Raw genomic sequence first — 26,295 nt, 5'->3', positions numbered from 1 at the left:
CCGTTCAGGGTCCCTTGTCACGCAACCCCAGTAGGGGGACGCATTTCCACCTTCACCCAGGCTTGGGAAGGGATCACCTCAGACAGATGGGTGCTGTCAACAGTATCCGCAGGATATTGTATAGAACTACTGCAGCGTCCCCGGAACCATCCTCCACGACAAAGAGTGCACTCCCTAGAGCATCAAAGGATCCTTCTCGAGGAGATCGCCATTCTGCTAGAAAAGGACGCGATAGAACTCGTCCCAGGACACCAGGTAAACAAGGGTATCTATTCAACTTACTTCCTTGTGCCAAAGAAAGATTTGACAATGCGCCCAGTATTGGACTTACGGCCTGCCAACAAGTATGTCAAGCCCCAAAAATTCCGTATGACCACGCTACAAGAGGTAATCCCCCTCCTAAAAAAGGGGGATTACATGGCAACCTTGGATATGAAAGATGCTTATTTTCATATTTCCATGCTCCCAGCGCACAGAAAGTACTTGCGCTTCAAGGTGGACAGTCGCCACTACCAATTCAAGGTACTGCCCTTCGGGATAGCTTCAGCACCAAGGGTATTCACCAAGGTACTGGCGGTGGCGGCTGCACACCTACGCAGGGAGGCAATCCCGGTGTACCCTTATCTGGACGACTGGCTCATAACGGGGGAAACCCCAGGAATTTGCAGGTCAAACATTCAGAGGACTATCGACCTCCTCCACGAATTAGGCTTCTCTATCAACGAGAAAAAGTCAAGTCTGGTGCCAAGCACCTCAAAACAGTTTCTAGGAGCTATCCTAGATACTCAGAAAGGATTGACCTTCCCTTCGGAAGAGAGAATTCGGAATATACTTCTGCAAATTCCGCATTATCAGTCAGGTCAACAGATAACAGTACGCAAAGCTATGCGGTTACTGGGCATGATGGCGTCATGCATTTACCTGGTCCCCCACGCGCGTCTGCGCATGCGTCCCATGCAGGAATGGTTGGCGAAACAGTGGTCTCAGGCAAGTGGTCAGTGGGACGATCTAGTGGTCGTTTCGCCAACACTCGTACAGAGCCTACACTGGTGGACAAGAGAGAATCTCGCAAAGGGGAAACCCTTTTACGATCCCGAAGTACAAGCCGTGGTGACTACAGATGCATGCCTGACTGGGTGGGGAGCTCACCATCTCCACCACACAGCTCAGGGTCTCTGGTCTCACTCAGTAGCCAAGAACCACATCAATCTGCTAGAGCTTCTGGCAGTATTCCGAGCGCTAAAGGCGTTCGAGCCCCATCTACTGAACTTGTCGGTGCAGATCAGGACGGACAGCACGACAGCCATGTTCTATCTGAACAAGCAAGGGGGGACTCGTTCGCCAAATCTGTCCAAGCTTGCCCAGAAAATATGGATATGGGCACTCAGACGGAACATCTTCCTGTCATCGCAACATGTTCCAGGGGAGCTCAATTCCCTAGCGGATGCTCTAAGCAGAGACTCCCTCCCAGAAGAACACGAATGGGTCCTTCACAGAGACGTAATAGAAGATCTCTTCTCTCAGTGGGGTTTCCCCACTATAGACCTATTCGCCACAAGCGAAAACAAACAATGCCCAGGATTTGCATCCAGGTTCCCCCAGCCGGACTCCCAAGGGAATGCCCTGTGGATGAACTGGTCAGGGATGTTTGCGTACGCTTTTCCACCAACTCCTCTCATCAGGAAGGTGGTGTACAAGATGAACAAGGAATCGATGACGCTCATCCTAGTTGCTCCCATGTGGGCGAGACAACCATGGTTTCCACACCTACGCAGGATGGCGGTGTGCGAGCCCATCAGACTCCCAGCCTGGTACAACCTACTGTCCCAGCAACAGGGTCAAACAGTGCATCAGGAACCCAACTCTATGAACCTAGCAGCATGGCTCCTGAAGTCATAGAGTTTGGACATCTCAAATTACCACAGAGGTGTATGGACATTCTAAAGGAGTCCAGGAAACCAAATACAAGGCACTGTTATTTTGATAAGTGGAAAAGATTCGTTATCTGGTGCCAGAATAAACAAATCAACCCGGTTGATTGCACTCCTTCCAACGTTGTGACATACATGCTCCACCTGCTGGATGCAGGGTTGGTTTTTAACTCGCTGAAAGTACACCTGGCAGCCCTCTCGGCTTACACCACATCCCATAACAAGGCCTCGTGGTGGAAAGTACCAGTGGTTAAAGCCTTCATGGAAGGAGTAAAGAGACTTCACCCTCCTATTTCGAACCCACCGCCAGGATGGGACCTCAACGTGGTGCTAACTAAGCTCATGGGACCCCCATTCGAACCCATGCATAAAAGTAGTCTCAAACACCTGACTTATAAAACGGCCTTCTTAGTAGCCATTACCTCCATAAGAAGGGTCAGTGAAATTCAGGCTCTGTCAGTGCAGGATCCTTTCTTTACTATCCACAAGGACAAACTGGTTTTACGCACACACCCTAGGTTCTCACCTAAATTCATATCCAAGTTCCATGTAAACTAGTCCATCGAGCTTCCGGCTTTCTTCCAAAACCCGCAAAGCTCGGCTGAGGTGAAACTACACACCCTAGATGTGCGTAGGGCGGTCCTATACTATGTAAATAAAACCAGACCGCTAAGGAAAACAGATCAACTGTTTGTCTCCGTAGCTACAGGCAGAGAGGGGGATCGCGTCTCTAAGGGCGCTATCTCGAAGTGGATTATCAACTGTATACAGCTGTGTTACTCTCTTTCTGGAAAGACTCTGCCTTTTACGCCAAGGGCCCACTCTACTAGAGGCATTGGTGCCACTCTGGCTTTCATTGCAAATGTTCCCCTCGACACCATTTGCAAAGCAGCTACTTGGAGCTCTATTCACACTTTTACTCAGCATTACTGCATTGACACTCATTCCAAGACAGATACACAAGTGGGACAAGCGGTTCTAAGACACCTGTTTGCTCATGACCCTTCTCACATCCCACCTCCTTCTTCTGGTACTGCTCGCTAATCTATGCACAGCATGTGATCTAAGCAGACTCCACAAGCCTCAGAAGGGATACATTACTCACCGTAATCGTATTTCTGATGCTTGTATCTGCTTAGATTCACATGCGACCCACCCTTCCTCCCCTCCGAGAGAAGGCGCATGATTACTTGTAGTCTTACCTTTCTGTCTATCTGCTTGGATTATCTGTACTCACGCTACTCCTCATGCTTCCTCATGTCAGAAAAAATACAATCTGAGGATCCTACACGCGTGAGGGATCTTGGGTACAGTGGACGTCACACTAGGGATAGTATTACTGGCACGCCTGTGTTGACGCCCATTTTCGACTTTCGAAAAACAAACTGTAATACTCCGCAGCTTCCACTAGATGTCGGCCTATGCACAGCATGTGAATCTAAGCAGATACAAGCATCAGAAATACGATTACGGTGAGTAATGTATCCCATATATATATATATATACTCTTGACATCCTGTGCAGCGCAGGGCTTTTAGAAGTGTCGGGCTGAGCCGGGCAGCTCCCCACAGTGGTGGAAAAGTTTCTGAAGAGCAGCTGTGGTGGGAGATTGGTATCAAAGATGAGGAATCTGTGGGAGGAACATCATCAGACAGAAAATTACTGAAAGATATGTTCCTCTGAATTCTGTGCTTTCAAGGTCTCCGATTTGGTAAGGCAATTCTGCAAAGCTTTTACTGTTGAAGATGATGTCCTTGCGCTCTACCCACCTGTGGTGCTTTGAATAATGCTATGGGAATCGATCTAAAGATCAAGAATCTGTGGTATGAAGAGAACCATTAAAGAACAAATTACTTACCTGGGATAATGGTTGTTCTAATGGACGGCTCTTCCTATGGATTCCTCGTTGCCCTTCCAACCATCATCGCAATCCGAGAGCGATGTTGCCTGATGGGGCAATGAAGGGAAACCAAATTCCCAGTTTCTTGCCACCCGTTCCCTGAGCTGCTGAGCACAGAGGAAAAATGGGTGGATCTAAGGTCACAGAGCATTTTTGTGCTGTATTTGTTCTGCAGCCAAAGTCCAAGAGTTGGTTGCTGCCAAGGCGCACAACGCTTCTGCTGGGGAAAGTTTCTGATGCCAGCTACCACCTGCAAGGATTATACCATTGCAGTAGCGCATGGTATAGGGATGGTTAAAATAAATAACGGATGAGTGTACCCTGTAACTCAGACCCCTGTGGTTATCTAAACAACAAAATACAGAAAAGTGATGTGTTGCAGGATAATTTAAACATTTATTTTATTTCATAACCGTCCATTTATGCCGTATTGAATATACAAGGACTATGCCCTCAGGCTTAGGCACTTTACGAATGAATATAATAATATGCAGGCTTGAAGGCAAAACATCCCAATTTTGGATCAAAATATCAGTTTTATTTATTAATGATATACATAGAAATATAAAAATCACAAACTACACAGATCACAATATATAACAAATCTATGACCTGAATCGATGAAGTGCAACAACATGCAAGGCATTCATATGTATCCAAGTTCATATGTGAGGTCATTTGTCTCCTCAAAGGACCCAGTATAGATGTGCAACATAGAGCAAAAAAGTGCAAAACCCCGTCAAAACGACATATATAGGTCAGCAATATATTAGACCATAGAGGTCATACAACAAATAACAATAGTCAGTATCGGCCATGCACTACTATCTATGGATCTATGTAGTACGAATGGTTTGGACATTAAACCATGTATATTCAATACAGCGTTTATGGACTCTGTAATGAAATAAAATGTTTAATTTATCTTGGGAGATTCCACCTTTCTGAATTGTATAGGTATGGTTAAGACACATTTTCTATGGTGTACCAGAAAATAACTTTTATTAATACCTCTTGATCCTTTTCATGAAAAAAGTCTGAAAATATTCCACAATAAAACTTTGACCTAGCCTCCCCTGCATGGCAAATTTCAGGATTTCTCATTGATGGCTTCATGTTATAAAATGTTTTTCAATGGATTGCTCATCTGATACATATCCTCATTCAGCTCTGCTGCTCTAGAACAGATTTTGAGAGTTTTCTCATAGGGATAAAAGCGTACTTCTGCACAAATATTTCAAAATTTGCCCTTTGGATTTTCAAGATGTTTGGCCTGCACCTAGATATTATCAGGATTTGGTGCACTGAAGAATTATTTTGAAAATTGAACTAACCAATTTTGCGATATTCATATTTTAAAATGTATCTATATATTATGTGCAGAATGAATGTGCATCTTTCATACAAACTGCGCAAAGAGCCGTATGAATTTCACAGTTCATACATTATGCAATTAACTTCTCCTGAAAACTCACATCAGAGTCAAGGCTGACTTTGTCTGTTTTTTTCCGGAGACCTAGATGCCTCTTGTACTTATTGAAGACTGATATCAAGGTTAGAATTCACTTTCACATGCTAGAATGACAAACTCTTACTACACACGCTCCTACGACACACTGTCATAGTTTGTATGACATACAATCCAAAGAGACACTTACTAGACCGGCTCCTGCAACACGTGCTCCTACAACATGCAAAGGCTATTTAAAAGACACGCACATGCACAGGCATTTAAGACGCATATAAGCTGTTTGAGAAAACACGTGATCTTACAACCCACACATGTTGACACAACCCGTGCACACACTTACGACACACGTTCAAAAGCAATGTACACAATCTATGCAAAATGTTCAGGTACATGTAGAAGATGTACATTTTGTACATGCACGCTACTATGCGTATTAACACTGTTGCGTACATGTAGTAAGTGTAAAGAGTATATGTTAATAGTCATACGACAACCATTCTGCCTTCACCTATACTACATACTCTATACACCGTACTACCCACAAAAAAGATACTGACATTATTAAAACACTCTTTTAAGAGTTAAGCTTAATCTAAGTGTACAAGAGTGGGCATAACAATGTTCAGGTACAAACACTCATTGTATAACACTACAGATGAAAACATTTTATTTGTAAACGCTCACTCCATGCCACTACAAATCCAACCATAACGCATGTGTTATGGTTTGATTTGTATTGGTGTGGAGTGAGTGTTTATAATTTGAATTTTACGGTTGAATTTAAAGTAGTATAGTGAGTGAGTCTTTATACCTTAATATTGTCCCATTATTTGTACACTTTACATTTTGTTAGATCAGACTAAGTCTCGATTAATCAACATTTTTTTATATGTATTTCTAAAATTGAGGAATCTGTGAGATGAACCATCCCCCAGAAGCAACATTACACCAAGTAAGTAATTTGTTCTTCAAATGAAAGGGTCTGCAACCTTAGACTCTCCAGATGTTTGGACTACAACTCGCATCTTCCCTAGCCTGCATTATAACTGCTGAGGGAATCCTATTCCAAAATATTTGGAGTGCTGCAGGTTCCAAAACCCTGTTCTATTGGATAGCATACCACTCCACCCCCCCAAAGATTCCTCATCTTCGGACACTCCCTCAGCATTGATTGTGTATTTAAGCAAGGGACCTCTAAAGCTTGCATCAAAGCTCTGTTGCTATATCTATTATCTGCATTTGTACTTGTCTCAACAGTGGCAAAGCAGAAAAGAGGATTACCACATTCGAGACAATATGTATGACATTCTGCAAACCTGTCTCTCGTAGAATTAATAGTCTTCTTCAGGTTCCTGTTTTTATTAACGTCTTGCTTATTCTGATGACCTCCAATAATATAATTACCTAGCATTTGGCTGCCCAGTTGTATTTTCAAATGAGAAGTAACGGAGTAAGCCATAGTTAGATAGAAACGTACTTTGACGAACTACAAAAGTCACTAAGCCGTTGTAGTCTCCCAGTTAACAAGCTGCCTTTAAAACACAGACCCTTATAAAGTCTGTGCCATCATACCCTGATGTTTCCCATTCCATCTACTGAGCGCATAATGCTGCTTGTGATAATCTCTGTAAACTCTAATCCTGGGATTATTTAAAAAATTCTGTTCTAGTAGTCTTTCTTGCAAAATGATTGCTGTTAATCTTTTACTTACGGCCTCTTTCCCTTATTGTGCATGTGTCTCCTAGTGACACGTTTCTTCAGGGAAACCGACAGGTTTTTCATTTTGTGTGTTGTAAGAATGGAGATGAATATGTGATAGCTGTCCGACATTATACTTGCTCCTTTAGAGAAAACAGTTTTAGTTTACACTATGTGGTAGTAGCAGGTTTCTATATTTTGAATATCGCAGTGAGTCTGCATAAACATATACATTTTTTGCTGTCCCACAAATGCACATAATACTTGCGTAACCCCGTATATACTGTTCTTTCAACAGGGCCACTACAGGTTTTGTGATGCTCTCTTTGGAGTTGGAGAGCATGAACGAGCATTTGCAGCTAATTTAAAAGCTCACAACCTATGTGCAAAGGACCCAGATGGTGTAAAGGATCTAACGCTACAAAACCTAAGATTTCGCAGAGAGCTTGAAATTAAGACTGGTATAGTTTCTTATTTTTTTGGTGATTCAGACCATTGCCTTTTTCATTAAGCACAATAGAATGTTGATTCTGCATTTCTTTTTAAGGGCCCGCACCTGGTGTTTTAGAAATGAAAAAATCATGGCAAAAGTAAGTACATATCCAAATAAATTGTTTAACATGTAATATAATTTTAGCTTATTGCTAGCAACATCTAAGACCTAGCCAAAAACAGCAAATCAATATCCACAAGATTGGTTAGAGACGTTGAAAAAAGGATTCACTCACAAGCCTCCTTGGAGTAAACCATTAGCCAATGAGAACCCAACCTTTGAGGGAACTAACCATCCCTTGTGGATGTTTGATTACATTCTCAGCCTCGCTTCCACTGCCCAAAGTGGAGACTGAGAAGACAAGAATATTATTCCATTTTAATGGACAGTATGATATTGTATAATGCAAAAGCCTCTGAATGCTATTCAAATTCGTTCATTGGTAGAAATGTTTAAACCAGAGTTGATGCAGTCTTTTTATATTCTGTATTGTATGCAGTTTCATATTAAAGTAGGTTTCATCTGATCGATCACCAGCTTGTGCCGCCACAGTCTAAAATCCTTTCATCCTATTTCTTCCATATGTACTGAAATTAGCTTTTCTGTTTGGTTAAAGGCTTTTCATAGAGGCTTATATTTGGAAATCTGTTACTTCCCAGTTGTGGTGAAAGCTTATCCCTTTGCTGCTTTCATCTCTTATACCTCCATCTTCTGGCTTTTATTTTATTTTTATTCCTTACCTGACTTTTTGGAGGAAAGTAACGCCTTCTGCTTTACTCCCCTTGTTTCATGCTCATTTTTATTGTTTTTTTGTATTTTATTCAATTTATAAAGCGCTTTCCCCAAAGCGCTGACACAGACTGACAAAGCGGTACAATTAATGCAATGGGTACACATTAGAACAATGGGCAGTTTAAGGTTCAGACGCAGTAAGAATCCGACGAGAGCAATAGAAAATGGAGAGGATCTTCTATCGTGGGGAAGTAAATTCCAGAATTTGGGAGCCAACACAGAAAATGACTGACAGCGAGATTGAGCACAGGGGGCTTTAGAGACTAACAGTAAAATTGGTTCTTGGAGCAAAGGGACAGAGAAGGAACATAAAGTGAGAGTATACATAGGATGCTGCAAGACCATGTGTACTTTTGAATACAATGGTAAGAAAATGGAAGTGTAAGCTATTGTCAAAGGAAAGCCAAGAAAGAGAATGAAGAGAAGGGGAGACAGAGGTACGAGGTGAAACAAGACACAGGGTCTTGATAGCATAATTAAAAATGGAGCGCAGCGGGGAAAGATGATAGGAAGGTAGACCCATTAGAAGAAAAGAACAGTCTTAAGCATGAGAAAACGAGGGTAGAGATCAGAAGTTTAGTGGCATGGAAACTTAAGTATGGACACCCTTGCAGAGCTAAAATCGGTAGGAGCGGGCAATGGAGATGTGAGGGATAAAGAAAATACTGGAGTGAAAGATGACATGTAGGTTAAATGCATTTGAATTTAGGGGGAGTGAGGAGGGAGGGAATGAGATACAAGAAAGGGGGCACAGGAGAGGGGGATGGAGGAAGAGGGAAAATAATTTTGGGTTTTATAAGAGTTTACATGGAGGAAATCATCATGCATTCAAGATTGAACTGCTAGGAGACCAGCGTAAATAGATGGATGAAGTTAATCTGTAAAAGTTGAAAAGGAAAAAGATTTGATAATCGGCATAGAAATATAAAGATAATTCAAATGAAGACATTGAGAGAGGAGTCGTATATTGAGAGAAAAAAGAAGACCAAGGACATAGCTCCGAAGAGCACAATGGCGCAAAGGGAAAGTGGGAGAAATGTTACCACACCAGAAAACAGAAAAGGGGAAGCCATCCAAGTAAGAGGAGAACCAGCATAGAAGAGAGCCAGTTGAACACCCTACCCCCCTTCTATCTACTATCAGTTTCAACAGTTTCGCTGATGAATCAGGAAGAAATAAGAATAGAGCATAATTTAGAGTGTATGGCTGGGAGAAGAGTTGGAGACAGCCAGTAAAGCAGTTTCCATAGAATGAAACTGGTGGAAACCTGATTGAGAAGGAGAGTAACGTTTGAGAGCCAAGATTAGATGAGGTTTGAGCATAGACAATCCATTCAAGTATCTTGCAAAGGTAAGGACGAAGGGATATAGGGCAATAGATGGGGTGAATGAGTCAAGAGAAATTTCTAAGGGTAATGGATAATGATTGCTTTGTTGAAGTTTGAAGGAATGATAGCAGAAGAAAATGAAGAGTTAATAAGCAATGTCAAAGGATGGAGGAGAGGGTAGATTTTGAGAATAAGTGTATACTGTAGGGAATCGAGACAGGAAGCAGTAGGGTGAGCGCGAATAGTATCAGAATCTGCGAGGGGTACAAAAGAAGATGGTGGATGGGCAGGATAGGGACCAGATTGGGTAGAAGAAGATAGGAACAGAGTGTTGCTGCTTTATTAGAGAAGATTGTGGCAACATCATTTGGAGATAATGGAGAGGAGTGCAGGACGTGAGAGTATCTGGTTGCTGCACAGGATGAGATTCTGATAGAAGAAGCTCCAAGAGTTTGTTTTTTAGGCCAGGATTAAAGGGGTCATAAGAAGAGTGCATAGAGGAAAGATTGGCTGCAGAGGGTCCTTTGTCCATTTTCGTTAAGACACAAGGAGGAACAAAGAGAGAACAGAGGGGGTAAGCTAAGGTTGTGGGGCTTTGTTTGAGGGTGGGTTGGCCTAGTCTGATGAAGTGAATCAATGGTAGTTTGGAGACCAATGTTATGGAGAAGACAGTGCATCCTTGGGAGAAGAAGGCAGGGTTGTAAGGAAGGCATGGTATCAAAGTAAGACGGCCACAAGTGACCAGAGTTCAAAGGTGTTTATTGAACTTTAACAAGGGTGTGATAAACGCCGATCTAATCCTAAATCTACAGATTGGAGCAAGCTACGACCATCAAATACTAACGCAGTCACATCACAGAGGATGAACTAACCACAGCCATATCAGACGTCCAATCCGGTAAAACCTCGGGACTAAATGGCTTCCCAAACGAAGTGTGGAAGAAAACGGGTCCAAGTGAGAATGCCACACCTGTTGAAAATGTACGACACCTCACGCACAAAGGGTTGTCTACCCCAGGATCTTAGAAAAGCCACTATTATAGTACTACCCAAACCAGACAAACCACTAGACAGGTGCAGTTCGTACAGGCCCGTCTCCCTCATAAATACCGAGACCAAAATACTAGCAAAGACATTGGCCAACCGATTGCAACAGGTTATACCATCACTGATTCACCCAGACCAGTGCGGCTTCGTGCTGCAAAGATCCACCCGAATGAATATACATAGGCTTCACTCAGCATTAGAGAGAGCAACCACTATTCAAGGCCCACTAGCCCTGCTCGCAATAGACTTTGAAAAAGCATTTGACTCAGTCTATTGGGAGGCAATCTAGGAAATAATGCACAGAACGGGCTTTTGCCCGCAATTCATGAGCTGGGTCAAATTACTTTACAAATCTCCAGTGGCAGTGACCAAATTGAACGGATATGTGTCCAACCCCTTTGAACTAGGGAAGGGGACAAGACAGGGTTGTCCCGTGTCAGCCATCATCTTTGCAATAGCGATCGAACCCCTTGCTGAACTGCTGAGATACACAGGGACATGGAATGGCTTTTGCTGGTCGGACAACTGGGAGGACAAAGTGTCCTTGTACGCGGATGACCTGCTGATCTATTTAAAAGATCCAATAAGATCCTGCCCTACAGTGACGCGTCTATTGGAAAGATACGGTTCTTTCAGCTGTCTGCGTGTCAACTGGATCAAGTCCACTCTATTCCGAATAGGACAGGAGGAAGACGCGGTGCCAGCCCACTGCCCCTACCGAGTGGAAAGGGAACAATTTAGGTACTTGGGTATACAAATCACGAATAACCTCACCGATTACGTACCAAAAAACGTACACCCGGTAATGATGAAATTTGCAGAAGACGTCCGACACTGGTCAACCCTTCCACTAACACTGCTAGGCAGAGCGGCGCTCTTTGAAATTATGACCTTGCCCCGATTCCTATACATATTACAAAATGCTCCACTACATATCCCACAAAACGAAATTCATAGAATAGTCCAAATACTCTGGAAACTGCAGTGGTGTGGCGGCCACCCACGCTTGGCACTTTCCACCCTTCAGAGGTCCATATGGGAAGGCGGGATTGGGCTCCTCCGTTTGTATACTTATTATTGGGCCAGCCAGATGGCAGTAGTGAATGACAAACTGCACGGAGACATCTCACTACCACACAATAGGATGTCAGCAACTGGCATTCTGGAGAAACCAGTCATGAAATCTCTTTACCGTGGGAAAACCCGGACAACCACTCCAACCATGCAATCACACATTGCATATCTGGGCAGACGCACACAAATACGTTGGATGGGGAAACAAACTGACCCAGGCACAGCCACTATGGAACAATGAGAATCTCCCGGGAGTGAATGGCTCCCAAAATGGACGAATTGGTGAAGGCAAGGGATATTAAGAATAGGAGACGTTGTGAAGGATGGTAACATAATCCCGTTCACAGAACTAGCCCTCCGACAAACTGAATAATACCACTACACCCAGCTGAAGCACGCATTACAGGCCCACCTCCCTGACTTGGACACCTTGCCGGATTATACCCCAATGGAACGTAACTTATTCCCAGAGCGAATCAAACACAAGATAACATCGGTCCTCTACAGTGCCATAACCTCCTTTGCCACAACTGAACTATCAGGACTGCAGGCCAAGTGGGAAAGCGATCTGGGTGCTATACTGCCGGAAGAATGGGTTTCCTCACTGATGTTTCCCAGAGAGGTAGCAATATCGTCTAGACTCAGGCTGATCCAACTAAAGATACTACACCGGATATACTACCCTAGAGTAGCACTTTTTAAATGGGGAAAGATAAGTGACCCAGCCTGTTTGCGTTGTAAAACTGAGGAAGGCACCTTCTTCCATATCCTGTGGGAGTGCACTCACATTCAACAATTCTGACAGGCGTGTTGCAACAAATTATCGAGGGTCTTGGGCAGAACGGTCCCCAGAGACCCAAAACTGCTATTGTTGGGGGTGGAGGATGAGAGTGAACTGTCGATATGAGAAGCTGTTTCTGTTTACCTCCACCGCGCTGATAAAAAGGAACATAGCCCAACTATGGGGATCTGATGTGACGCCAAGCTACGAACAATGGTTGACAGATCTAGACATCTGTGTCGCAATGGAGCGCAGGGTGTATACTGCTAGAGGATGCCCTGCAAAGACAGTATGGCAGAAATGGGAGGACGCTCATTAAAATGCAGTCTAAAATGAATAATCAATGTGGCTTGGCAGGATGCACTTAGGAAACCTTATGCATATTATATTGTGTAACAGGGATGTAACTTAGTGTATTGAGAATACCCTTATTTTGATGTTTGATTTCAAAGGTAATCAATTGATGACCCTTTATTTGTTGCTTGTTTGTATTTGTCTGTTAAAAATACAATAAAATGTTTTATCAAAAAAATAAATAACGCAGACCTAGTGGGGTCTCCTTAAAATAAAAGGGCCTATTCTAAAAAACATATTGCCAATCCTTACCCCGTTAATACAAATAGTGTGGGGCTATGTTCATGAAAAAGAAAAGTGTACACAAAAATATGTCAGGATGTTCAGGCCATTGGCCTCCCTTCCCCACGTTTTCAGCATGGAACAAGGCGGTTCACTCAAGCATAGCACACTCTCTGGCTTCTTCGGCACAAAGACACAGTTCCATTTACCAGCATCAGGGCCTTCTGCACCCAAGTCTCTCAAAGTGTCTTGATTCAGAAAGCCGGATGTACCAAGACAAAGTTCCTTTCGTTTTAACAAGTGCTCAAGTCAGGTGATTCACTCTTCACCCTGGATCCCCCTCAGCCGGGCTCAGATCCTCGTTTATACCACAATCGTTACTTTGGATCCCCCTCTTCCAGGCTCAGATCCCCTCCTACAATATTCAGAGAATATTCCATCTCCGGTGACTCACGGTTAACCCCGGATCCCCCTCTGCCGGGCTCAGATCCTTCCTCTTACACAACTAGTTTCCCTCAGCCGGGGTCGGACCAATTGCAGTTCGTATTAGCTATCGAAGACTTTCGAATGTGCATGGGACCACATACAGTATCTTTTTTAAATATATATATTTTTTTATTTGTCTCTAACCGGAAATTCTAGGGGATTGTGTCCTCCGACATATTCCACATCTCTGACTGGTAATGACCACAGCTGTGCTGCTTCTGAAATTTGTTCGGCGTCCTGCGTCGGTGACCTTGATGCGTTGTTCCCTGAGGGCCTCCGTCGATGTTATATATAGGATGCATGGCTCTCGTAGCCTCAGTTCTGTTTTTTCCGCAAACGTGTTTGCTACGGAATCTCGGCGCGCTCGATTCTTACTTTTGGATTACGATGTCTTAGTCTTCTTCTGCGACCCCCAAAGTCGGGCTTTAAGAAATGTCGGGACTGCGGGTCGAAGATGTCCATCAGGGAACCGCACGACATCTGCCTCTGGTGCCTCGGCGAAAGCCACGCCACTGACTATTGCAATGACTGCCAGTCCCTGACATCCAAGGCCTTGCGGGAACGTAAGAAGTTGTTAAAGGTAGGTAGGGTGTCTAAGCCCCATAAGTCGAAATCCGCTGGCCTTTCGACTGACTATTCGAGAGGTGACTCTCTGCATCGCCGAAAGTTGAGGGGGGTCTCGGTTCCGGAGTGGTTCCTGCCATTCCTCTGCCTCTTTGAGGCATTCTAGGAAGTGCCGTCATTGGTCGCCTTTCCCGTCCTCATCGGAAGATTCCGCGAGACGGTTGACTTCGTCACCGGCGGCTTGGGACACATTCCGCCAGCAGATGATGGCGATTTTCAAGGCACTGTTCCGACCGTGCCTTCGAAAGAAGCCGGCAGGGAATGAGCTCGGTCCACTGCTCGCACACCTTCGGGCTCGGGTGGTCGGCGCGATCATCTGGAGCCGGCGAGGTCCCGATCGGACAAGGAAGATCGACGTGCCAGGTCCAGGTCCCGGTCCTCAACGCCCTCGAAGCCGGGGGGACCTTGGAAGTCTTCGAGGAAGGCGTCAACGCCATTGGCGCAGTGTCCGTCGAGGGACGCTCTCGGGGCTCCGTCCTCAAGGAGGTTGTCCACGCCCTCGGTGCCTCGGTCGACGCCGATTCCTTCGAAGCCGTTTGTTGAAGAATTACCAGAGGTGCCCCACGGGGCTGTGGAACCTCTGAGAAAGGCTCTTAGTAAGTCAGTGAGGCCTATTTTTTAGCCCTATTCTGGTCCTCCCCCTTGGATTATATTTCTGAGGTGGATGAAGGGTCTGATGAGGAGATGGTTGTGCCTCCTGATGTCCCTGATGACCTGTTGTCGGGGCACAGTCAGTTGGAAGAACTCAGTCAGTCCTTGCATGATGCCAGTGGTCTTGACACCTCTCCGGGGGCATCTTATCTTCGTATAGGCATCTTATGTCAAGGGTGACTGAGTACTTGGAGTGGTCTGCTCCACCTGTTGATTTTAATCAGCATGATCTCGCGGACATCCTGGATCAAGGTCCACCCTCTGACCCGGTGTTGCCATTTGACATGGCTTTACAAAGGAGCGTGGCGGCGGCAAGGACTGCTCCGGAGAGTCTCCCAGCAGTTAGTAAGTTGCTTCCGAAAAAATATCGCCCAGCCAGTAGTGACCCCTGGTACTTGTCATCGCACCCTACTCTGGAGAGTTTGGTGGTGCAGGCGGCTACGGCCCAAGCAAAGCAGGCGGCGTACCCTACCACCCCTCCTGATGGGGATGACGAGCGCTTTGATGGTTGGGCGAAGAAGGTATTTTCTTCTGGGGGTATGGCTTTGAAGGCAGCCAACTCTGTTTGTGCCTTGGCGAGATTCACTCACACTCTGTGGAACTGCGCATCGTTGTCGGCGGAGCATATTCCCAAAGGGGAAGAACGGGATTGTTTTCTAGCCCTCGTGCAAGATGGCAAGGATGCCATGTGTGAATCTGTTCAGTCGGGTTTGGACACGGCAGACTGTCAGCCGGTCCATGGCTGCGAGCACCGTGATACGCAGGTTTGCGTGGTTGCGGAAGTTGGGGTTTGCGCCTGATGTGCAATCCAGGCTTCTCAACATGCTCTTTGATGGTGTCCATCTGTTTGGCAGCAAGGATGACGAGAGCCTTAAGAGGTTGCAGACCTCCAAAGCTGCAGCGAAGTCTTTGAGCGCTGCAGTTCATCAACCTCCGCCTTTTCGTCCTAGGGGACAGCATTGGAGGGGAGGTTCCTTTCAGTACTACTCTACCTTTAGTAGATCGAGAGGAACTGCCAGTCAAAGGGGCCACCGTAGGAGTACCAGAGGTGGAAAGCAAGGTACTCGAGGTGCCAAAGTCGCTCAGGCAGTTGCTTCCTTGCCCTCAGGCACTGCCGCAGCCACTCAGTCATGAGGCCATGTCCAGACTTGCACATCTAGGAGAATGGCGTGCCATTACTTCAGATGTGTGGGTTCTGGAGATCATAGCCCACGGGTACTGTCTTCCATTCCGGCACAGGCCTCACGACAATCCACCGGGGAAGATCTCTTTGAAGCATCCAAATCCGCTCCTTGCGCAGGAAATCCTATCCCTGCTGGAGAAATGTGCCATAGAACTGGTGCCTGTAGCAGAGAGGAACAAGGGATGGTATTCCCCATATTTTTTGATCCCGAAAAAAGACGGAGGATTGAGACCCATCATGCGCTTGCATGGTTTGAACAAACTCCTCAGGAAGGACATGTTCAAGATGGTAACTCTTTCTCAAGTCCTCCAGGCCCTTCAACTTCAGGATTGGTTGGTGTCTCTCGACCTCAAGGATGCTTACTTTCCTGTGCCGATTCATCCCAAGCACAGGAAGTACCTGAGGTTCGCGTTTGGCGACTTGTATTTTCAGTTTCGGGTCCTGCCGTTCAGATTGACCTCTGCCCCGAGGGTCTTAACGAAGCTGATGGTGGTGGTGGCAGTGTATCTCAGGAAAGTGGGGATTCACGTCTACCCCTACCTGGACGATCGGTTGATCAGGGCACGCTCTCCCGTGCAAGCCCTGGATCACCTGCACGTCACCTGCCACTCCCTTCACAAGCTGGGCTTCTCCCTCAACTTCTAAAGAAGTCTCATTTGACACCTACCCAGCGGCTCCAGTACATCGGAGAAGTGCTTGACACATCCCTGGGGCAGTGTTCGCCTCCCCAGTTGAGGGCTCATCACATTCGGCAGATGGTGGACAAGTTTCAACATGCCTAGAGTGTCCCAGCGTTCGAGTTCTTGAGGTTGCTCGGCCTCATGGCTTCCTGCATTTTACTGGTGCCAGAGGCCAGGCTGCGGATGAGATCTCTGCAGTGGGCTCTCAAGATGCAGTGGTCGCAGTTCTCCAACAGGATGTCGATCCCATTCAGGTGCTGCCCTCGGTAGCCCAGGATCTTCTGTAGTGGGCCGCCGAAGGCAATCTGATGAAGGGAGCACCATTTTGGCTTCCGTGGCTGGAGGTGACGATCCTGACGGACGCATCCCTCACGGGATGGGGAGCTCATGCAAACGAGTTGACAGGCAGTGGTCGCTGGTCTCCGTCGGAGTCCAGACTCCACATCAATCTGCTGGAGCTGAGGGCCATCAGGCTAGCCCTGAAGGCTTTTCTGCCGTCTGTGCGTGGGAAGAATGTCCTGATTATGATGGACAATACAGTGGCCATGCACTACCTCAACAAAAAAGGTGGGGCAGGGTCACTCCCGCTGTGCAGGGAGGCGATGCAGCTCTGGTTCTGAGCCATCCAGCAGGACATTTCGATCTTGGCACCTTCTCGACATGTCCATCGGCCCTCCATGCCGTCTTCCTTATCGAGACGATCTGCTCTCATGGGAGGGGGGGTCGGGTTCTCCATCCAGAGGTCAAGTCTCTCAGCCTTCATGCTTGGTATCTGAAAGGTTGAGGTATAAGGATTGGGACCTCCCTGAAGACGTGATGGATGTGTTGCTTTCGGCCAGAAGGCACGCAACGAAATTCGTTGCTGTCGGAGGAACGTCTACGACTGGTGCAGGGTACAGAATGGGATCCTTTCCAATGTTCCATTCCTTTGGTTTTGTCTTTTTTGCTTTCATTGGCCCACAAGGGCCTGCATGTGGGTACCATTAAGGGTTACCTGGCGGCGCTGTCCATATTTAAGCACTCGTCTGAGTGTTCTTATTTTAAGATTCCTTTGATTTCTCAGTTTCTAAAAGGGCTAACTAATGTGCTTCCACCGTCGCCTTTCCAGGTGCCGGGATGGGATTTGAATTTGGTTCTAAAGTTTCTGATGGGAGCTCCATTTGACCCCTTAAATACTTGTCAGTTGTGACCGTTGTCTTTTAAAACTGTATTTTTAGTTGCGTTACTTCCGCACGCAGAGTGAGTGAGTTGCAGGCACTTTCCGCCAAGCCACCCTTTACTGTGTTCCATAAGGACAGGGTTGTCCTTAGGGTGAGCCCTTCTTTTCTCTTTTCTCCCGAAGGTTGTGTCGGAATTTCATTTGAGCCAGATGGTAATTCTTCCGGCAATTTATCCTCCTCCACATCCTGGTAAGGAAGAGTAGAGGCTCCATAGGTTGGATCCTAGGAGAGCTTTAAGTTTCTATCTCTCAAGGATGTCCCGGGTCAGAGTGGATGATCAGCTCTTCATTGGTTATGCTGGAAGACACTTGGGTCAGGCTGTTTCCAAACAGACCTTGTACAGATGGATCATTTTGACGATCTATGAGTGCTATCGTTTGGCGGGAAAGGACCCTTCGGTAGGGTTACGGGCTCACTCTACTAGGGGTGTGGCTGCATACACCGCTCTGCAGAGGGGTGTTCCTATTCGCAATATTTGTGAAGCAACCACATGGGCCTCGGTCCTTATTTGAGTGAGAAACTATTCCCTGGACTCTATCCTTTGGCCTTTGTTAAGGCAGTCCTCTATTCAGCAATTTGATTGGGCATTCTAAAATTCTAAATTCTTTTCCCACTTCCATATCTTGGGACTGCTTTGGGAGCCTTCAGAGATGTGGAATACGTCGGAGGACACAATCCCCTCGAAGAACAAGTTACTTACCCTATCTGGTAACGTTCTTTCGATGGGATGTTCCTCCGACGTATTCCAGATCCAACCCTCCCAGCCTGCACCTCTACAGAATTTCTTATGCGATTGCAGCTTACGTTTCCGCAAGGCTTTCTGCAGTCGTACTGGCAGGAGATTGGTGCCACACGTTCTGGGAAAAACTGCAACTGAGGCTACGGGCGCTGTGCGTCCTATATATAACATCCGGTGATGTCGACCTTCGGCCCTCGAGGAACAACGTATCGACGTCAACGACGCCGGACGCCCTACGCCGAAAATTATTCCGAAGCAGCACAGCTGTGGTCATTACCTGTCAGAGATGTGGAATACGTCGGAGGAACATCCCATCGAAAAGAACGTTACCAGATAGGGTAAGTAACTTGTTCTTTCGGTTTATACTCAAAACCCATAGAAAAATCCATAAAATCACACATTAAAAGATAAAACAATGAATAAAACATGACAATGTAGTTAATCCAAGCCTTATTATAATTTTTACGTAGAAAAGAAAAGGACGGACAGAATGCCAATGAGAAACACTGAAAGACTAAAAGAAAGACCAATAGGAGAGTTCAGAGACCACTTCGAGCATCCTCGCTCCATTTAAGGGTGTGGTGAAAACCTTTCAGCAGTAAACGGGACAAATGAAGCCAATCGTTTGCAATACCCTGATTACATTAATAACAACCAGTGTTTCCTGGCCCGCTATAAGTCTGTCCTAAAACATTTCTGAGATAAGACGCTCCTTGGTTTCGAACAGCTGACCCAAACGGCTCTTTCTCACCTCCCAAGTGCCCTCACATTCCATCATAAAATGTCTTAGGGGCTGCTTTTGTGGATCCTCACAAAATCTACACAACTTTATACCTGCATTACCAAGTCCCCAGCATGATGAGACTTCCCCCCCGTGCATGGCAGATTCAAGCGGAATCTCAAGTAGTTTAGTCTGGCTTTAGAATCCGGGAACCTTCTCAGATACCTCAAGATAAAGCCCCTTTTTTGTCATAGGGGGAAAGCGAACCTTCCAAAGCTAATTTCCTCATTTGCTCTATGGTATGAATCCAGTCCTTCTGCATGAGGGTGCCTTTGGTTTTATCTGGATTGGTGATGAGTCTCCACATCACTATTACAGTCTGTGAGGGCTCCCAACACCAATCTCTGCAGATTGGACAAGATAGGCGACCGTTGATGGTTCACGTGGTTCAGCAGATCCTCGTAAAGAGAGTCCATGCGAGGGGTCATGATCTGCTGATAAAAAGAAGTGAGCCTCCAGATTGCTTGTACCTTTAGGGATTTAAGCCCCAGCTCATACCGTAGGCTCACCATCGGGAGGCTCAATGGTAGACCCAAGACTTTCTTCCATAGTGAACCCTCCAAGCATTGCCAATTAAAGTCCCACCCCAGTGGTTTTGCCTCCAGCCCATATAGGTGGATTGGGATAACTTTGGGTGTATGGTATCTAATATGAGGTAGGATTGAACATTTGCAAACATTAATTTTTGCCATTTGGGCAGTTGAGATATTTTCCCTATGAGGTCTTGGCCGCTTTGGGCCAAACTGGGGGACGCATACAAGGAAAAACCTAAATAGATTGGCTCCTTCACTACCGGAATTACTTGTCCTTCCAGTGTCCAGATAAATTTAGGCCCCTGCCTCGTGCGACTCTTAAAGGCAACTATTTTAGATTTGCTTGGATTGACTTGAGGTCATTTTCCTTTAATATAGAGCTCCAGGGAATTCAATAGGCGCTGCAACCCCACCTCGGTCCTATCCAAAAGGACGATATCGTCTGCATATATGAGGCATGTGATAGCAGGCGCACCAATTTTAGGGCTTAACAAGGCTGAGGCTTCAAGCTTCCTCATATCTGCAAGTATAGGATGAAAAGGAAAGGTTCCACAAGGCAACCCTGCTTAACTCCGCTTTCCACCCTAATATAGTCAGAGTGCGTCCCCCGTCAAGTCTTACTCTGAGTGTGTTATCTCTATACAGAGCAATTAGGATAGATAGGAGTGGTTTCGGGATCCCCCAACTGTCCAATTTAGCCCAGTGGTGATCTCTATTGACTAGGTTGAATGCCTTTGACAGATCAATCCACGCGCTTAAGAGATTCTCCCCCACCTCCCACCAGATCCCTCTGACTGCTCGCTTTCCCAATTAGACCTGATAATATGGTCCATTCAGAGAGGTGGAAAGACCCTTTCGGGAAACCAGTTTGAAAATTTGGGATGATACTACTGTCCTCCACCAATTTCTTTAACTACCCAAGCACAAGACCCGTGAACAACTTGCTTTCCCCATCCAAGAGAGCTATTGGGTGATAATTTGCTGGTGATGTCCGGTTGCCCTTCATGTAGTTGGAAATGATGATCGAGGTCCAGGATTTACGGAGTGTTCTACTGAGCAGGATTTCTTTAAACTGGGTCAGAACCCTCCCCCATACGTTTGTTTCCTTTGAGAACCTGATATGTCAGGCCGTTCAGCCCAGCAACCAGAGAGGATGATGCCTTTTTAATCAAGTCCCTTATGTTGCTTTCCTCGAAGGGCAATTCCCAGATGAAATCTCGGGCATTATAGCTTACAGTACCCTTTGGCCTTTGATATTGAAATGCCAGGTACTCCGTCCAATCGACTTCGGGTACCGAATTTATTAGGCCTCGGTTCAAAGTGTTCCCCTCCCGATTAATGAGTGACCAAAAGTTGCGAGAATTATTTTAGTTGAGTACCTCAATTATTTTCTCGTCGTCCCTCTGAAGGTGTGATGCCTGTTGGCGGGGCCAGTTTTTATAAAATATTTTGATCTTTCAGGCCGTTTCTTCATATTCTTTTCTTTTTAGGGTAGTTAGCTTTAGTGTCCTAAGGGCTTGTGTCATAAGTGATGGTTTGCCTTCTGTTTACGGATGTCTAGACCAGGTGGTTGGTCGAGGGACCACAGAAAATCATGAAAAATTAGGGGGCTGCAAATTCCCCTCCATTCCCTGTTTGATGTAATGATCTGGGAATGCTCCAATTTATCGTTTAGGCGTCTCCCCTTACTCTTGTATTTTATCAATCTGTTCTTGCCATTATTCAAAATAAATGATCGATTTAAGTATGAGGCTGTCTTTGTAAAGCTCCAAGACATTTCTGCTACTAGAAATTTATGATCATTCGTACCCCCCTCTCTGATCTCCAGTTGCGTACGCATCTCGAAAATCTGTGAGGAGAGGATATAGTTGAGTGTAGAAGAGGAAATACCCCTGCTCCATGTTACTGAGGCAGGGATGTTCCCGTTGATGGAGCCATTGGGGATCTTCATGTCCCACTCAGTAAAGAAGGCTTGCCATCTTTTGCCCAATTGAGATGTCGTTTTTTATCTTTTAGCCCCTTTCCCGCTATTGATGTTACACAGTGTGTTGAAATCTCCGGCCATTATTATAGGGATACCCGGAGAATCCAAACTTACACTGGACAACAAAGTATCCAATGATTCAAGAAAGGGGTGAGCTTTGAGCAGGCGGGGTTCCAGTATACATTAATTGCTATAAATGCTTTGGGTCTGTCCTCTGAGTGCAGGGAAAGCTTTCACGTATCCCGTAAGGATTCCCCTCTGCATAGTAGTTCTTTCCTGTGTATCCTAAACTAATGTGGACTTGCATGATATAGAGAGGCCCCCCAATGGTCTTCCTTTTCCCTGCTTTCATGCTGGCTGATGTAATATTTTGAACCCTTTGACAGAGAATGGATTAAATAGCCATGTCTCCTGAAGGAAGATCAACTCAATATTCCCTTGGAGCTTTTAATTTCATTGTTCAGCCCCGCGTGTTCCAGCTCAAAAAGTCCCAATTGTCCCAACTAAAGATACTCCCTTCCTACTCCCAAATTCTGAAGGACTTGTGTTAAAATCTTAGGGAGTATTATAAGGAGTTTTCCCTGCTCATCTTCTTGGAATACTGATTCCGTCCTGGGCCTTGTAGTACCTATAGTGCCCCCTTGTTTGGACCTTCCTCTCTTCTCTCCTCTATGGCCTTCCCCTGGTCAGGTGAGTACTTCTGGGCAAGATGAAAAGATTTCCAATCCCTCCTTAGAGAGCTAGTCAGAGACTGCTAGAATTGCCCTGGCCCCCGTCTTGGATTTAAATCCCACCTCTGCTAGTAGGTTTGTATGCCGAAGTGGGAATTTAACATATTCTATATAATCTGAACAGAACAAATATATATATATATATATATGGTATTCTCTTCAAATAAGACAAGATAGTAGTTCTCTTCAGTGATCTATGAGTAGTTGAACATTACACACATTTAAGCCACAATCTGGATACTGTAAAAGGGGCAGTTTCTTCCTCGAAGTACTTGTTTCTTCTTGGGAGATGCTGACAGGACAGTTCTTGCGTCCCCTTGGGGATCGCTTACCTCTACAATGTTAGACCCATTCCCAGAATTTCTGTGAAGCACTTTATCTGGACCCACTAGACAACGATTTCCGTCTTTGTTTCATGTGACTCTGGCACTGAGTTCCTGGTACTTTCTGGCCGTGTTGCTTTTTCAAGCGTCTACGAGAGACCATGGGGGCCAGCTTCAAATGTTTTTTTGGCAACTGCGTTTGTGCCAAGTCACCCCCTCTACTGTGTGACTTCTTTTGTTCGCCCACAGTTAAAAATGGAGGCCCATTTGAGTGGGCCTTTTGTTGTATTCGAATCTCCTGCGGGACCAATTCTTTCCCTGTTACCTGTACTGTCAGAGTTCCTTGTGTCACTTCTAGATTCAGGAATTTCATCTGTCTGCATCCCAATCGTTGCTCTGGTAATTCGGGGTTCTTCGGGGATCCAAGCCCCTATGCTCTTTATTTGGTGTGCTAAATTTTGCTTTCTTCAGCGTCTTTGTTTTCTTCTTTCCTTGCTTCTCTGTCTTACTCAGATTATGCATAGTTTGATCCTTTCCAGTAGTATCAGTATCCTTCTTACTTGGATCACTGAGTGTTTTAATGAAAGAGGATGTGCCTGTGTTTTTTTTATTTTTTTATTTTTGCTTGTTTGCTTTCTTATTTGTTGACTTTTTAGTCTTCGCTTCTTCAGGCATTTGTACGGACTTCTTACTCTTTAGCATCGCCTTTCTTTTATCCCTCTTCCTCCCTCGAGAATGTTGATGTGCACTGTCGTGCCAGACCTCAGCTTCACATATGATCTCTTGATCCGGGGTGGTTTTACTTGAACTTGGATAGAGGGTGGGGGTATTCAGTATCTCACTCTCTACCGTCTGAGCCATTCTCCGAAATTCCTTCAGGACTGACTCAGAGAGAGGAGCATCATCAGAACTGTTAACCAACTCTCCTTCACTCCCTGTCGGCCCACACGGTTGGCCGGGATCGTTTTTGCTTGTGACAAGGTCTAGCAATTCTTTGATCATGCTTTTTGAATCATCTTCACTGGATTTTAATTATTCCAGGATCATCTGTCTTTGCGTGGTTATTTCAGAGGTTTGTATTTTATAATTACCTCCCTCAGTGAGGAAAGCATCGGTATGATTGTTATATTAAGTGCATTCTTATGCCCCACCATCAATGATTTACATGAATCCAATTCTTTTGTAATTTCCAGCAGCATCCCCACATGGGTTTGAGTCTCTCCCTTCAATAACTCAGACGTTCACTAATGAGTTTAGAACAAAATTCAGGACTGTCAGAGTTGCTTCATTTACTTTGTGATGTGGGGGACGGGAGGGGGGAGCAGTCTATGGGGCTTTTTTATTGTTGCGCTCCTGAAGAGAGCCTCACGTCCTGTATACCAGATTGTAGTTGGTTTGAGGGAATGTGATCCGGTGGAGTATTTGGGCTTTCATCTGCTGGTATTGGTGACAGGTTCAAATCCTTAATGGAACGTCTTCCCTTATTTATATGGTCTGCATTTGTATCAAGGTTTGGTCGGGAGGATGAGTTACTAGCCTCGGGTGAGTCTAGCTTTAAATCTCCCTACTTCAATATGATCTTTTAGGGAAATGGTCCTTGATTATTTTCTTGATATATGTAGCCGGGAGTGTAAAGTCTGCTTCCATTATAAAGCAGTGGTGAAAAATCATTTGGCCGCTTGATTTTGCCATTCCGTAGTGCTGAATTTGGTAGGAATCGGAGGCATGCATTTGAGCACATGCAGTTATGTCTTGCCCCGAGAGCCTTGGTTGCTCTAGTTCTTGATCTGGCAGCGAGGGCATTTGAATAGTTGAAACAAAATATCCCACCCATTCTGGTGCGCGTGGATCATCTGTCATGATTCCAGAAGTATTTCTATGGCATAGCAACTGTCGAGTTTCCTCTTTGATGCTTTTTGATTTGAGGTTTGAATTGCAGGATTTCTACCCCACAGGACTGTGAGAGACTGTTATTAGGGTCAGCCAACGTGCTCCAAAATCTTAAAATTCACCCCCTCCAGTGGCTGCCCTCTGTGGCCTTTTCAGTGCAGACAAACGTTTGTGGCGAGTTTATTAGTTGCCACAGCCCCGCTACCCTGCTCCTTCAAGACACTTAGCAAATACAATCACTGTGGAGAGCGCACACAGTTGCTGAGCGCTGCTTAGGTTGCGGGTCTTGCTGCACAGTATCCGTGTCCCACAACGTTTGAGGTGATAGAGGGGAGAGGTGTGGGTGATTAAATAGTCTGTACAGCAAAATCTTCACTAGACCACTGCTCTAGGCGCTGACGCGAACAAAAGGTGTCGCTCCTTACTACTTGGGGGGGGGGCGTGGTGCCAGGGATTCGTACTCACAAACCACACATCCATCATTTACTGCACATGTCATCACCCTGTGTCGCACCGCCTAGATGTATCTAGATTATCACATGGAAAAAGGCATGCTCGTCAATCTGAGTTGAATGATATTCTAAGTGCGCTTTACTTGTAGTCATCCTCGCCACTGCCACGGAACACTCTGCTCACTCCGCCTCGGCTATGCCGAGGGGGTGAGATTATATGCTCCTCCTCCTCTCTCGAGTAGCAGCTGCCAGGGAAAGCAGACTCTGGTCTTGCAATGGAGATAGAAAAAGCAGACTCTGGTTCTGCAAAAACAAGGCAGTATCTCCCGCAGTGTCTCCAGCAATGTATACGGTATCTATCTTGGCTTCAAAAGTTCATTCACTTCTTTTGATGCTTAATTATATTTGCGTTGCTCATCACATATGCTTTGCACACTGTTTTCTTCAGATGTCTTCATACAATGTTGCCACTTGCAACCTTGGTTCTAACACAGACTGGCCTGCTATCAGTCTCTCCGACTCGCTGGCTCTGCTGACTTAACTGGCGCTGCTTTGTTGTAGGAGCCAAGGACAGTACCACAGCGGCAAACAATCCTCTCTGCCTGGGCTATGGACGCGGGAGAGCCCTGGGTACCTCTGACACACAATGCACCTTTCTTCAGCTTAAATCCAGGTCTTATTTTTCTTATCCTCAGAAGGAGAGTTAAAGTGGGGGAGGTGAAAAGGTGAAGGAAAGGAGCCAAGTGGTCAGAAGATGAAAAACCTGTGGAATCCAGTAAAGAAATGAAAGGAGAATAAGGTAGAAGAGAGATGAAAATTGAAGTCTCCAAGTAAAAAGAAGCTTATCCGGTAATATTATCCCCATATATATGGTCGCAGGGAAAAGGCACTGGCACCTTTTATATATGGTGACCATATATATATGGGG

General features: G+C 45.5%; 1 protein-coding gene across 2 annotated transcripts in view; it reads left to right on the top strand.

Moving 5' to 3' along the window:
- TTC3 (tetratricopeptide repeat domain 3) overlaps positions 1-26,295 on the top strand; it is a 2,698,168-nt gene that overhangs the window by 529,739 nt on the left and 2,142,134 nt on the right. For both annotated transcript variants that reach the window (XM_069636090.1, XM_069636092.1), the window contains exons 12-13: positions 7,299-7,461; positions 7,548-7,590. In XM_069636090.1, coding sequence (XP_069492191.1) covers positions 7,299-7,461; positions 7,548-7,590 — 206 coding nt within the window. The remainder of the gene's footprint in view (positions 1-7,298; positions 7,462-7,547; positions 7,591-26,295) is intronic.

Source organism: Ambystoma mexicanum, chromosome 7p, assembly GCF_040938575.1.
Source record: "Ambystoma mexicanum isolate Mex_15411 chromosome 7p, UKY_AmexF1_1, whole genome shotgun sequence".
In the NCBI taxonomy this organism is placed as follows: domain Eukaryota; kingdom Metazoa; phylum Chordata; class Amphibia; order Caudata; family Ambystomatidae; genus Ambystoma; species Ambystoma mexicanum.
The sequence above is the reverse complement of the archived record's forward strand: the minus strand, read 5'-3'. Positions and strand labels throughout refer to the sequence as shown.